Source organism: Tachypleus tridentatus, chromosome 13, assembly GCF_004210375.1.
Source record: "Tachypleus tridentatus isolate NWPU-2018 chromosome 13, ASM421037v1, whole genome shotgun sequence".
NCBI classification, from domain to species: domain Eukaryota; kingdom Metazoa; phylum Arthropoda; class Merostomata; order Xiphosura; family Limulidae; genus Tachypleus; species Tachypleus tridentatus.
The window spans coordinates 36,320,523-36,336,587 of NC_134837.1; the positions used below are offsets into that span (position 1 = coordinate 36,320,523).

General features: G+C 33.9%; 1 protein-coding gene across 1 annotated transcript; it reads right to left on the reverse strand.

Moving 5' to 3' along the window:
* Positions 1–1,653: 1,653 nt before the first annotated feature.
* Positions 1,654–8,561, reverse strand: LOC143238961 (uncharacterized). Its single transcript, XM_076479640.1, has 3 exons — positions 8,403–8,561; positions 4,394–4,689; positions 1,654–2,146 (listed from the first exon to the last, which is right to left on the reverse strand). Exons 2-3 carry the CDS (start codon positions 4,677–4,679, stop codon positions 1,992–1,994), a joined length of 441 nt encoding a protein of 146 aa, XP_076335755.1. The 5' UTR covers positions 4,680–4,689; positions 8,403–8,561; the 3' UTR covers positions 1,654–1,991.
* Between the last annotated feature and the right edge of the window lie 7,504 nt (positions 8,562–16,065).

The following is a 16,065-nucleotide window of genomic DNA, read 5'->3' on the forward strand; positions in this document are numbered from 1 at the left end:
AATTTCATATGAATTAGTTTATTGTAGTTTATATGTATTTGTTTTATAGTCACAGTAAGTTTTTTTTGTGTGAACAAGCTACTTCAGTAATTTTTATGGAAAATGTTACATGTTTGTTAACAACAAAACGTATAAAATATGTCGTTTCATAATACGACAGACGGAGATGGTTATATTTACCTCAACATACTAGTATAGTTTGTTTGTGCAGTAAATTATACTCACTTCAAATAAGCCTGAGCATCGTATCGTCTGCTCATCATTCGAATGAATTTATACGGCATTCCAGTTTAGCTGTCTTGAGCAGAATATCGGTTCTAACATATATACATAAGTACATGATTTATTGTATCGTGTAGAAATAATGTGTCCTGATAAAGATGGACTCTATGTAACCTCAGCTTGGTACAACATAAACTTAAAGACTTTACTAACACCACCCATCCTGAATGACTAGCTTGCTCCGTATTATGGATTAGATATATGATACTATGTAATCTAAATGAAATTGAAGACATAGCATACTACTGCTACATGTGTAATAGAACACGCCAAAATTAATAATGTCCGAAAGATGTTGCTAGACAACGCTGTAAAATGTGTATGTATTCACAGAGACACTGCGAGGCTTTATTTTTCTCTCCTGCGTATCTTTCGATTGGGATGGTAAACGTGACAGGATTTTTATTGCTATTTTTCTCTCTTTCTTTTGTAAAATGGCCAGTGTTGGCCAAAATGCACTGTACAATAAACAAACAATTCTTGCTTAATCTCCATGTAAGTGATTTGCGAGTTAGCTACATCACTTTATCTAAGATTCTCTTGTTTTACCATCTTATTCACATTTTCAACAACCCATCTGAACTTGGTGATAATTTGTGGCGTTAGTTGTTAGTTATTTATTTTGTTAAGTGTTTTTTTTTTCCTTTATAAGAATCTGGGATTTCTGTTCTGAAATATATATCCTGCCAGAATGCTATTATGTATACTTCTAGTAAACAAAAAAATCGTCGTTTTGAAGCTGCCGTTCTTCAGGATGAAAGGTGTCATCAATCTCGTCATCAGCAAGATACACTCCTATCCAACACGCTGAAGATGTATCCGTCTGTGTTAAGTGCAAATCTGCACTGTTCCCACATCAGGGGACCTAACCTTAAATTTTAACGTAGTAATTCTTTAAGTTTGTCGCCAAACCTGAGAATGTATTCATCTGCACTCATGACTACATTTGACTTCATTAAATGCCTATGTTTCTGGTTACTAAAGTTTATACTTTAGAAACTGTAACTGCTGTGCAGTTATGATTTTAGTTCTTCTTCCTAGCCGTCAAAATACTAAAAGCAATACTTATAGAATTGGTTGTAAAATAAATGTTACATATCCCAAGTTTACCATACAATAATTTTGCTTGAATTATTCATAATGTTTTATTTTTCTTTGAATATTTCATATACATTTAATGTCGTTTTTTTTTTGTTATAGGAAAGGTACACAATGGACTGTGTACGCTCTTTCTACTTCCAAAGAATCGAGCCCCAAATTTATAGTTTTAGCATTACAAATCAGAAAGTTACTGTTGGCCCATTGGGGAACTATTCATTTAATAATATGTTACCCGTGGAAAGTTATTGAATAATGAAAAATATTTGGCTGTTTATAACAGTTAAAACATTTTATTGAAACATATGTAAAAATACAAACTGAATTAGTAGCTCCGAATATTTCGTTAGACAGTACATTAAAATATTAAGTAAAATAAACAGTTTTGATTAACTAAATAATTATACGATATCTCGATATATAAACAACAAAGTACCAAAATCTATACGATCGAACGTTAAAAAAGAACACCATTTTGAATATTAATATTACCATTGTTTCTTGATATGTGGGACAATTAAATGGATCTTTCCACTTCTATAACAACCAATTGATATTAAATGATTAGTTTTGCCACATACTAATATAGTAAGTCGCAGAAAAAACCACACTTATAATAACATAAGCTGCCTCGTGATAAATAAAACTACTAGATGTTGTGAGACCCAAATAGAAGAAACTTTCCACGAGCCATTCGAGACCCTGGGGTTTTGGACTACCCTCTGTGTCTTTGATTGATCTTTGTCTTCTGTGTTATCGTCATGGCCTGAACACGAAAGGAAGATAAATATATAAACAAAACTTACATTTGCCAAGAAATATATATTGTTTTATTGGTAGCAATAAGAATACTTCGAGGCCAGTATAAAGAAAACTAAACAAGCTTAAAAGTAACATTTAAGTTTTAAATTCTGGATTCATCTTCGTAACCTCATTCCAAAATATACCTTATGCTATCAAATTACCATTACCTTACAAAAGTTTCGTCTTTCAAAGAAAAGAAACAATAAGTTAAACCAGTATTATAGTTATAGTTAACAAGTTAACGTGGATAAATAAGACCTCAGTAAAGTGAAACACAATGCTTTCTTTGTATTCTATCACTTGAGGCTTAATTTTGAGCCAAAAGTAGGGAGTTATTTGTAACTAAAAGGCTTATTATTCGCGAATTCCACTGGCCAGTTATGTAAAATATTTTAAACATAATTAGATGTAATTTTGCTTCATAGTTATTTTTATTTAGTCTTCTTTTTTAGCGTCCTCACGCTAGTACAGCAGTAAGTCTACGGAGTTTCAACGTTAAAATCAGAGGTTCGATTTCTCTCGGTGGGCTCAGCAGATAGCCCGATGTGGCTTTAGTATAAGAAAATACACGCTGTTTCTTAGCGTATAGCCAATCGGAACTACATAAAATTGCCGTAAGAAAATATAAAATGATAAATCTTCGATAAACGATACATTAAATGTTCTTATTTGTTCGTCGATGTATCTCTAGGCTATTCGAGCTTGTCTGCAGTAGTTCTTTGTAATTTCGATGTGACAGACTAAAAGGAAGTCATCTAAAGAACAGTAACTACTGATAACTCTTAAGCTAAAAGGACAAGAATATTCAGTGACAGGACTCGAAAACGTGAGAAGTCATTTTTACTGCAAGCAAGAGGGAACCTTAAATATCTGCGGCTGCATTAGATGTTAAATCGGCCAAGAGATGGAGCTACAAGATTGTTTGTTTATTTATTTGTAATTAACCATAAAGCTACACAATAGACTATCTGTACTCTACCTACCACAGGTATCAAAACCCGGTTTCTAGCGTTATAAGTCCACAGAATACTGCGGTGCTACTAGGGGGCAACTATGAGCTAAAAGTTTGTACTTGGAAAAAAAGCAACTCTGAATCGTCCTACGAGGCAGGCACTATGTCGTTGCTAAGGTAATAACAGTACGCTTATATTCGAACTATAGTTTCAACTTTTATTATATACAAAAAATACACAATACGTTTGAAATTATGAAGTTTACAACTTGAATATAACGTGTATGTTAATATAAAAGGTTGAATAAGAATAATCAAGTATGGATTACTGATACTTTCTGATAACAAAATATTAAAGACTTTACTCATTAGTTACGAATGCGTTTACGAAGTTAAGTTCTTTGCTAACACATTCTCTACCGAGGTCTTATTAATGGTATTTCACTTTGGCCAAATTTAAAGTACTTTGAATCACATTTGCGTGACTTGAATTTGACAACATATTGTGCGTCAGACATCTATGTGATTGGCACAACTGTATATCTGCAGACTTACAATGATATAAAGCTGGTTAAGATACCCGTGTTGGGCAGATCACAGATAGCCTATTGTGTGGCTTTGTGCTCATCTTCAAACAAACATGGCCTGACATGGCCAGGTGGTTAAGGCACTCGACTCGTAATCCGAAGGTGGCGGGTTAGAATCCCCGTCGCACCAAACATGCTCGCCCTTTAAGCCGTGGGTTCGTTATAATGTGACGGTCAGTCCCACTATTCGCTGGTAAAAGAGTAGCCCAAGAGTTGGCGGTGGTTGGTGATGATTAGTTACCTTCCCTCTAGTGTTACAGTGCTAAATTAGGAACGGCTAGCGCAGATAGCCCTCGTGTAGCTTTGCGCGAAATTCAAAACAAACATATATGAGCGACGCAGGAACGAAAGCGTTAAATAGATTAGTTTGTAAAGAATTTCGTGCATAGCTAAATTATACTCCCACCAAGGCTGAAAGGACGAGTATGTTTGGTAGTACAGGGATCAAGCATGCGAAACGTTGATTGCGAGTTGAGCGCCCCTTTACCACTAGGTCACGGCGGGCCTTTGTTAAATAAAAAAAAACTGCTTCTTGTTAAGCTCATAGCTACACAATGGGCTATCTGAACTCTTCCTGTTGCGGTTATCGAAACCTGAATTATAGCGTTATAATTCCCCAGACTTGCCACTAAACGTGCCATTGAGATTATAGTTATTTCATTTTACTTACTTTCGTGCTCGTGGTTGTCATGATCATAGTCATGAATATGATTTTCATCATAATCATGGTCTCTGTCATGATTACGGTCATAACCATGGTAAGTGTCAGGATCATGATCTGGTTCTCTTCGTTCCCCTAAGCCATAAAAATGGTGTCCAGGATCCCGTATGTTATGATCAGGTTCGCTTTCTTCCTCCTCTTCCCTGACGTCTGAGTCTGGTTTGTTCTCAACAATAAGACTAAACACAACGACACAGATTCCATGAAGTAGAAACAAGAAGAAGATTTTCTTCATCCTACTGATGCTGTAAGAAATATGAAAAACCTTGTAACACATTTCCTATATCAAAAACTTTGTAACACATTTCCTGTATCAAAAACTTTGTAACACATTTCCTGTATCAAAAACCTTGTAAGACATTTCCTGTATCAAAAAGTTTATAAAACGTTTCCTGTATATAAAACATTTTCTGTATCAAAAACCTTGTAAGACATTTCCTATAGCAAAAAGTTTATAAAACGTCTCCTGTATCAAAACGTTTATAAAACATTTTCTGTATCAAAAACCCTGTAAGACATTTCCTGTATCAAAAAGTTTATAAAACGTTTCCTGTATCAAAACGTTTATAAAACATTTTCTGTATCAAAAACCCTGTAAGACATTTCCTGTATCAAAAAGTTTATAAAACGTTTCCTGTATATAAAACATTTCCTGTATCAAAAACCTTGTAAGACATTTCCTGTATCAAAAAGTTTATAAAACGTTTCCTGTATATAAAACATTTTCTGTATCAAAAACCTTGTAAGACATTTCCTATAGCAAAAAGTTTATAAAACGTCTCCTGTATCAAAACGTTTATAAAACATTTTCTGTATCAAAAACCCTGTAAGACATTTCCTGTATCAAAAAGTTTATAAAACGTTTCCTGTATCAAAACGTTTATAAAACATTTTCTGTATCAAAAACCCTGTAAGACATTTCCTGTATCAAAAAGTTTATAAAACGTTTCCTGTATATAAAACATTTTCTGTATCAAAACCTTGTAAGACATTTCCTATAGCAAAAGTTTATAAACGTCTCCTGTATCAAAACGTTTATAAAACATTTTCTGTATCAAAAACCCTGTAAGACATTTCCTGTATCAAAAAGTTTATAAAACGTTTCCTGTATCAAAACGTTTATAAAACATTTTCTGTATCAAAAACCCTGTAAGACATTTCCTATAGCAAAAAGTTTATAAAACGTCTCCTGTATCAAAACGTTTATAAAACATTTTCTGTATCAAAAACCCTGTAAGACATTTCCTGTATCAAAAAGTTTATTAAACGTTTTCTGTACCTGAAACGTTGTAAAACATTTCCTCTATCAAAAGGTTTATAAAACGTTTCCTTTATCAAAAACCTTGTAAGACATTTTCTGTACCATAAACCTTGTAAGGCTTGTTCTGTATTAAAAGTAACCTTGTAAGATATTTTCTGTAGCAAAAGCCTTGTAACACCTTCCCTGTATCAAAAACCTTTTAATAATTTCCTATCACGAAAAGGATTCCTGAACAATACATTTTCTTCTTATGACATTTATAGTTTTTTTTTGTTTTAAATAAAACTATATACAGGGTGTTCGGCAAGTCAATGTGCAGTTTTGTAATCATATTTTATTCAGTCTATTTCAAACCAGCAACTGATAGTGTTGTTTAGAAACAAAATAAGAAGGATCCAGGCCTGTATTGATGCCAACGGGGGTCGCTTTCAATATTGTTTATAATTGTCATTCATATTTACCTTCTGTATTCTATATTGAAACATGTCTGTTAATAAATATATAAGTGCACAGTGACTTTCCAAACACCCTGTATATTTATATATATATATATGTTGTATTTTTTGTTGTTTATTAATAATTCAAAAAAATTGCATAACCAATTGCGATGCGAAATACTTTACTGTACATTAATGAGGAAAATATATTTTTAAATCAATAAAGTGCCTGCTATAAATTACGTGTATATCAATATTGAAACTTTAATTTGTATGCATTTGTTAAATTACTGGACTAGAAGAAAAAAAACAATCATCTAACTTTCCTTATTTTTTAAAATATACGAAGTTATAATTAAGATAATACTTCCCAACAACGGTGACTACGCTTAACCTGCTCGTAAATTATCAATATATAGGAGTGATAAAATTACATTCAACATAATTTCAACCCACCATCAACTGGTCAAGAGTTTATCTAATACGTCTGCAAGCTTATTTTGAAACACAATAACCTCAACTGTAGAAACATAATTTAATTTGTTGTCCCTACCAGTGGGGCTGATATGGTTCATCAAGTTATGATTTTTTTTGTTATGCCTGGTATTAAAAAAAAAAAGGATATGCACGCGCATAAAGATGTGTGTGTGTGTATGTACAAAGTTCAACCAATCTTGTTTCGGTAACAACAAAATACCAGTTTAGTGTATGAAAACTACATACAAGTTGCTTCCCAGATTTGTAAAATGCATTTGTTTTCATGTATGAAAAAATACATTTTGTTTTTTTAATTACGTCCCGCGAAACATGATACGTAGTTAAGTTTCTAGAAGTTGATAAAATATTATTATATATATTCATATGTGTATTAGATAATAAAATAGAAAAAAAAAGGACATCTTTATAGTGAAAATATTTGATTTTCTTTTCTAGTTAACTAAACATATCTCTTTAAACTTCTATGGCGTTTTACATGATAAGTTATAAGTCTTTTCTGAAATAAAAAAAAAAAAACAGTTTTTCTAAGCACACACATTAAATAAAGCTAGAACGATTTGAATTTCTCACTATTTCGAGTTATTTTCAATAATATGAGTTCGAACTCCTGAAGACAGCGAAGGTCAGTGATACACTTGAGAAATACTAATAGCTCTGTGAACACTACTTGCTGTCATTAGCTTCTCAGTATGATAAAGCTAAGAAACAGAGAAATTAAAACTAAATCACTCACGCATCCTCGTATATGTGGGTTTCATCATAATCGTGGTTTGAAAATAAGGCTATTTATAGGATTTTTTTATTTTTAATAATGAGGTCTTGGACTACACCCAGGTATGTTCGAATGTGATTTCGCACTAATCTTTGTAATTTTATTATAATAATATTTAACGCTAAGTACTATTACTTTATTTAAACTGTATATACTACGAAGCATTTTCAGTTGCTTAGAATATAGTGTTCAGCTGTTTTAAACCTCATATTAATTTGAAAAAAAGTTCTTTTTTCTAACCAGAAATCATCTTTGTGTTTCATACTTCTATTTTCTCTGTAAAAATCTATATACGACTATTAAAACTATTTTTGTTCAAACGTCATTACACTGGTTTGGTAAACTATAGAATACGAAAACGAGAGTAAAGACCATATCTGCACATTACAACGACAACCACAACTGGAATCTCATTTCCTTTGGCAGAAACTACGTATTCTCACCTAAATAAAAAAAGTTAACGGGTCTTTTCGATCACGATATAGAAAATATATTTTAACAAAGAATACTTGACATAACTTTTTAACAAGTTCTCCACAACATGCGTGTAACAGATATACTTTGTAATATAAATAAAGGGATATGGATATTTGTTTTGAATATTACACATGCTACTCCATTGTTATGTGCACAAGCCGTTCTTAAACAGTAATTGCAGGAAAAGAAGGCAGTTAGTCGATACCACCACATTCAACTCTTGGACTACTCCTTTATCAAGAATAGTGGAATTGACCGTAGCGTTATAACGTCCGCACGGGGAATAAATAATGATATTATATGTCAATTGTCATACAGACTAAGTTATATTGAGGAAACAGTAAAAATAAGTTGAGTTTTTCAATCAGAAAATGCTGAAGTCAACGAGTGAATTTCCAAATGTCGAATAAGTATGTTTTCAAACCTAAAAAAATACTGTAAAAATGACTGACAATTCATCGATGTTAGTATGTTTATAATTTGTATTACGAAGATTTAAAATAATATACATACCTAGTTGCTGATGGTTAGAGAGCTAGCTACTGAAATAAAGGAAGTTTTAACACTTGACCGCTGTACTACACACACCCCAACACTCTACTAGTTACGAAGTCAGCTTCATAGTTTATATCAGTTTTTTATTAGAATCTTTTGGCAATCGTCTGTTTAAATGTGTCTGTGTTTTTAAAGTATTCAGATGTAGCTGGTGAGAAGTGACTCAACATTTGTAGTAATTATGCAATGGCCGTGAAAATAGTAGCACCCAATAGAGCCTTTGGTCTTACGTAAATGTGTTTTTTTCGTTCACAACACCACATCCCTCGCGGTATGACGAAATATAGGCCAACTTTTGACTAGCGCCAGTTCCATCAAGTTATTCCTTGCTGTAATGAAACATCAATTTTAAAAATAAACAAGAAACAAGAGTAAAATATAAGTTATGTGTAAAACTCTCCACTATTTGTATATCTCTCAATGCAAACAAAAATTAATTACATAGAATGAATGTAAGTTGTAAAGTTGTCTTCGCTTCGAAGAATCTTACACAGAATTATAGAGTTCAAGGACCTCTAATTTATATTTGAGTCGTTTCTGACCGTAAATGATTAAACAGTATATTAAACCCTTCTTGTTTTTGTTTTCTTACATAAACTACATTTATTAGAGTATCAAAAGAAACAGGAAGCAGTTTTGTATAGTTAATGTGAAACAGACGTAATGTTACATAAGACAAGAATAGTTGTTCATAATCGTTGTTAATTTGTATAGTTAATGTGAAACGGGCGTAATATTACATAAGACAAGAATCGCTGTTAATTTGTATAGTTAATGTGAAATGGGCGTAATGTTACATAAGACAAGAATCACTGTTCATAATCGTTGTTAATTTTACAACTTTCATGATAATACTGAGATTAATCGCATTTACATCTCTACTGTTCTCAGTTTAATTGTCAGTATAACACATTACTGGGTGATACTTCCTTTCTATAGTAAAAAGCTCTTGCGAAAAATGAATAGACAGTATTATACCATAGAATTTGACAAACTGACACTATAGATTGTCCGCTATTTGTAAACGTCGGTTTACAGTACAACACTTGACTTATAAAAAACAAAGGCACAAGGGTCCATTGGCGCTGGGACACTTGAAGGGTGTATGAACAAAAGGGAAATTCTAGGTTTGTACTTTATCCAGAAACCGCTGTTTGCGTGTGTTTGTGTTTTCTTATAAAAAAGCCACACTGGACTATCTAATGAGAGCTCCGAGAGGAATCGAACCCCTCATTTTGGAGTTGTAAATCCGTAGACTTAGCGCTGTACTAGCGGGGATCTCAAATTCTGTCCTATTACCTTGTTAACGGTACAAAGAGATATGCTCAGCTTCATAGTAATGACGCTTTAGATCGGCGGGTTTTTCGAGAAAGTAGTCTTCACTTTGCAAATAAGCAACTTCGGACTGGCTTAGCTTGCTGCTGTCCTAAATGTTCTGTTGTACGTTTTACGTCGTCCAGGGAAGACAACGAGGTTACCCGCTTCTCAGCTTCGTGACGTTTCACTCTATATCATTCAGTGATTTAACCGTGTGAATATTTATTTTAATTTTTTCTGTCTTATAAATATCCACATTAAAGTCTATCGTAACGGTACTGGCCTGTCCAACGGTCGGGTGGAATAAATGGAATTACGCAATAATTAGTATTACGAATAGACGAGCCTAAATTTATTTTCAAACTATTATTTAAATTAAACCTATTTTTTCTACGAAATTAAATATTTGCAAAATGATATCTTCCCGAAATATGTTTCGTGGAGGAACAAATAAAATGTGTATACGGATATATCTACCGTTCTACAACAGCCCCCCCTAGTGCAGCGGTAAGTCTACGGATTTACAATGCTACAATCAGAGATTCGATTCCCCTTGGTGGGATTAGTTGATGCGGCTTTACTGTAAAGCGTAGTATGACTAATAAAAACTTAGTCTGAGGAAAATCGTATTTATAATCAACTACTAGGAGATAGAAAAGTAAGTAAACCCGTGATTCAAATTTCGTTCAGTTAACAAACCGATAGTTAAAATCACTGATAAAGTGTAACATGACGATGCAATGTCTAACTCACACCTGATTATAGCATCTTATTTCTTGAGAAAATATAAAGACTATTTATGTTATTAATAAATCAGCTCTCATTTTATGATTTTCATCGTTCTGAAAATATCTTAACTAACTATTTACATGCTGAGATATGGCATTTAGATTACCTACCTTCATGAAGGAAGTTAGGTTCCTCCCGGTAGAACAGTCACTATTGGTGACTTTTGTAAACATTTTATCATGTATTGTTACATAGGAGTAAGTTTAAGGAAACTTACTTGTCAGGGTTGCCACTATTTTTACCTAAGATTAACAGGCCATGAATTAGGGAGTAAGGCTAAAAATACCTCTTGTCATGCATTTGAAGATCAACCACATAAGTTACATAAAATATGAATTATTTTAATACTGAAAAAAAAAAGAAGAGAGAAAATCAAGAAAAGCACATAATGGTAATAATAAAAACCCTATTGTTCTCAAAGTTGAAGTTTACTATTAGCAGATATGCTGATGCATTCTTATACATTAACTACTCCAATATCACAAAACTTGGATTTCCAGTTACAGTTTTTTATTCGTATTTTCATCTTGTTCTTGATGACGCTGATATCAACGCTTTGCGCTATCGGAATTTTTAAACCATATCCCATTGTCGTTATTTTTATTTTTATTTTTAATTTTACTAAAACTAACTCCAATTTTATTTTATCAAGGATTATTATTGTTAATAGGTCCTATAACGTTTTTCTTCCCAAAAGTTTTACTGCACAGAAACATTTCTGAAGACTATGGTTATTTTACATAGTTCTTACATTCAAAGCAAATACCTAATTAATTTTGGAAAATTTCTGTCAGAGTTATTTGTGGCAAATGTATCTGTCGAAGGCTTAAAAGATTTCAATTGTCAGACTTCTGACGTTCTGAAATTAGAAACTCTAAGTTTGTCGACTGCAGTCATTTCTACTTAATTATTTATGCGATGTCCACATGAAGCTCCAACGCCTACGGATGCAGTGCATTTACGATTAACAATTATTTATAAATTACCAAAAACGACAAAATTTAATTCGTTAGCTTGAAACTTATAAGCCTATTGATCGAGTTTTTATTGTGTTCATTGTGTAGTTTTGTGTTTAAAGACACTGAAATAACTGCTTAAAATCCTTAGATAGCAATTACAGTCAATGGCTATTCATCTTGTTACAAGCACGTGGTACCTCATTAAAATCAAATAATTTGAATAAATTTTCGCATACTTGTCTTCTTAAAGTATTCATACTCTCGAGACATTCGTAAACAACAAAGAAACTAACTGAAAACAAAACTGACAAAAGTCTTTATTCGTGTCTGAGACAAGGTTTAATATCGGTTAAGAAACGTCAAAATAACTACATGAACGATAATACTTTGTATGTTGTACAAGTCGTTGTAATGCAGGACAAATTTTCCACTTGTTCTTGGTTGTCTGCAATTCGGGTTGGACTATACATCGTCAGGAAACCTCAATATCAACAACTTACTAAATATGCATTGTAAGCATGACAGTTCATCCAAACAACTCAATTGGTTTAGTCATTCCTATAGAAAATTGGCAAGTTGGTCGGTTCTAATTCTGATAAACAAATATTGAAACGATAGCGTGGTTTAACTGTACATTTGGCCCGGCATGGCCAAGCGTGTTAAGGCGTGCGACTCGTAATCTGAGGGTCGCGGATTCGAATCCTGGTCGCGCCAAACATGCTCGCCCTTTCAGCCGTGGGGGCGTTATAATGTGACGGTCAATCCCACTATTCGTTGGTAAAAGAGTAGCCCAAGAGTTGGAGGTGGGTGGTGATGACTAGCTGCCTTCCCTCTAGTCTTACACTGCTAAATTAGGGACGGCTAGCACAGATAGCTATCGAGTAGCTTTGTGCGAAATTCAAAACACACAAACACACAAACTGTACATTTCCAGAAGATGAAAAAAAATTGAGAGTAAAACTATTAGTTCTATACTTTTTAAGTTGCTTTGTGATTTTTAACACCGTTGCATTACGCGTAGTCATTATTACATCATGGAACCGGTTAGATCTACCAATACATATTCATGCACATAATTACGTTTTCTAGTATGGATGATGAAGTATTTGTGTTGTCCGTGAACACGTTGGCATAGCACTGTATTATTACTAAAAAGTAGATGAAAAAAACAACAAAAAGTGGCAACCTCGCCAAAGGGTATAATCATGTATTAGGTTGTAAAACTGATTTGAACTTGGAGCATACCTAGTAAAAAATTACACAATATATGTGGCTATGGAGCTGGTCGTGGGCTAGTGGTTAGCGCAGCCAAACACTGAATATGGGAATCCTTAGTTCACATATCACTTCCGCGAAAAAAATTGCGCTCCTTGTCTTGGGGTCGTGGGTGCATTATTATAACGACAGTCTAATGCCACCGTTTGGTCAGACGAGTTTTCTATGTGGCTTTGCGCGAAGGTTTATTTGTTTGTTGAATTTCGTGCAAAGCTACTCATCTAGTAATCAGGCAGCTAGTCATCACCACCCACCACCAACTCTTGGGCTACTCTTTTACCAACGAATAGTGGGATTGACCGTCACATTATAACGCCCCCACGGCTGAAAGGGCGAGCATGTTTGGAACGACGGGGATGCGAGCCTCAGATTACGAGTCGTACTCCTTAACACGCTTGGCAATGCCGGGCTAGGTGGCAACCGATACATCGTAAAATAAATTATGGTTTGATACACAGTTCAAGCGCCTAGCAGAATCGCTGCCAACCAGTTAAAGTACAAAAAAGTAGGGAAATAATTTTCGTTACGTGCTTGCTTATGTAAGTATAATACGTGCGTTTCAGTTTATGCAGTTTGCAGGGGATTCAGTTCGTTGCTTTATTTGTAATATATAACCTACAACGAATTAGCAATGATCAACCGCAGCACTACCTCTTTATTTAAAACTAATGTAGAACTAATTGACCATCAAATAATATAACATTCAGTAAGAAAAATGTAATGAAAGCTTTAGAAAAAAAAAATGATTGGATAAATCATTATAGGGAATCTAACCCAACGGTTTCTGTGCCCTTATATAATACCAGTGTCGTAGATATTTGAATAACATATCAAATGTAATTTGGTTTTCTTTCTAAATAAATTTATGTTCTTCTGGCATCAACTTTATAAGCACGTCTATTGACTTGGGTTTATTCCTAATTTACTTATAAAGTTGATGCCAGAAGAACAGAAATTTATTTAGAAAGAAAACCAAATTACATTTGAAATTTTATTCAACTATCTATGATGTAAATTAATTTTTCAATGTGAAATCTATAAATTCCATTTTTCCATCATGAGAGTCGGGCATGGGCTAGTATTTAACTTACTGAGATATGAAACGAAAGGTATAATGCTGTTGAAAACTTACGCCCTTTCATCTGTGGCTTCATTATAAGAGTGACAGTCTATCCCTTCTTTCGGCACAGATCTGTAGAGCCCTTATGACAGCGGGCATTGCTAATTGGTTACCTTCACTTCGATCAGCAACTGAAAGTTATGGACGGTTATATGTGAATCTAAGGAGCCTCCGATCTGATTTTAGATTTTTTTTTTCTTTAAAACAAAGCCACGTTGGGTTATCTACTGTGTCTACCGTGGAAATCGGACCGTATATTTTATCGTTATAAGTCCGTAAACTTACTGCTGTTCCACTGAGAAACCTGATTGTAACAAATGTGAACTTAAAATGTCGTAAAGTTAAAAATACCAATACCAATATTTTTCAATAAGGTTGGGATGTTTATTAATTTTTTTTTTTTTATGATCTCATATGTGTTGTCGGATGAAAGCACCAACGTGGGTATATGTTTAACACGTTTGGACATAAATTACTTTAATATTTTAAACTATATAAATTTAGGACTATTTGTACTTCATAGGAATGACGTTCCGGGTCCGATGTGTACTTTCAAGTCACTTCCTTCATATTCATTTGTGCTCAGTTTGGTGATTATAGTTACGAGCTACTATAACAAACTGGGCCCGGTATGATTAGGTGGGTTAAGGCGTTCGACTCGTGATCTGAAGGTCGGGGTTGCAATCCCCGTCGCACCAAACATGCTCGCCCTTTCAACCGTGTGGGCGTTATAATGTAACGGTCAATCCCACTATTCGTTGGTAAAGGAGTAGCCCAAGAGTTGGCGGCGGGTGGTGATGACAAGCTGCCTTCCCTCTAGTCTTATACCACTAAATTAGGGACGGCTAGCGCAGATAGCCCTCGAGTAGCTTTGCGCGAAATTAAAAAACAAAACAAAAAATATAGCAAACTGTAATTATATCACAGGCTTCCGTGAAGGTCAACCCAGTCAATCTCGACCTCAACTCTGAACAAACATTTCTTCTACAGAACCTGCACACCCAAGGTGGAAAACTACACCTTTGTGTTGCATTGGAGAAACTGGTAAATATTCGATAGAACAGAATTGTTATGATTACAGTTTTTTAGTCATCTTTCTCATAAAAACAAACTTTTGGTTTTAGAGTGTGTTTGTAAAATTGTAAACTGTTATAATCTTTTGAACTTAAATCAACTTCAGGTTCTTGTTTATTATCTTGTTAATGGTAATATAAAGTATGCCCACCTCAGCATAATTGCTTTTTGGGTCAAAGGGTTCTCTTGCGTAACCACAACTTCTCTTTATGGATGAGATCGTTGCTCTCGAAAGTTGGTAGCTTCAGAACCCATTGCTGTCCTAAATTCTACTATTATGTTCATTGGCTCTATATTTTATTGCAGAAAAAGAATAACTTAAAGTCTAGTTAAGTAGTATTCCAAATAGTATTAACAGGCGTCAAATTAAATTTCGGGAGAAGTTTCAGGTACTACTGTTATATCACTTTCAGGAACCTGAACATTTTAATTTTTCACTTAAGCTTAGCGCTTTTTGTACATTGACAGCAATGGATAAAGTTCTTCTCTCTGCAACGATCAGTTTGAATTTATTTATAAAGAATATCCTCCTCCAACATATTCATACCATCGTTTACTTTAGTTTGTTTTGAATTTTGTGCAATGCTACACAAAGGCTATCTACGCTAGACGCCCCTAATTTAGCAGTGAAAGACTAGAGGGAAAGCAAACAGTCACCACCATCCACAACCAACTGTTGGGCTACTATTTTACCAATGAATAGTGAGACTGACCGTCACTTACAACGCCATCTTGGCCTAAAGAGCGAGAATATTTGGTGGGACAGGGATTCGAACATACGAGCCTCAGATTGCAAGTCAAACGCCTTAATCATCTGGCTATTATATAAAGTGTGATAGGAAATTAGGCTTTTGGTTTGGTTGTATTTCTTCTAAACAGTCGAGTTTTAAATGAGAACTACTCATTGAAGCCGTTTCATGTTAATAATTTGTTATTTGTTATTTTGAATTTCGCGCAAAGCTACTCGAGGGGAATATAATAGTTAGTGTCTGAAATTTATGTTGTTTTTCCATTCAATAAGATATAAATGGTAATAGAGTTGTTTTGGTTTGAATTTCACGCAAAGCAACACGAGTGCTATATGCGC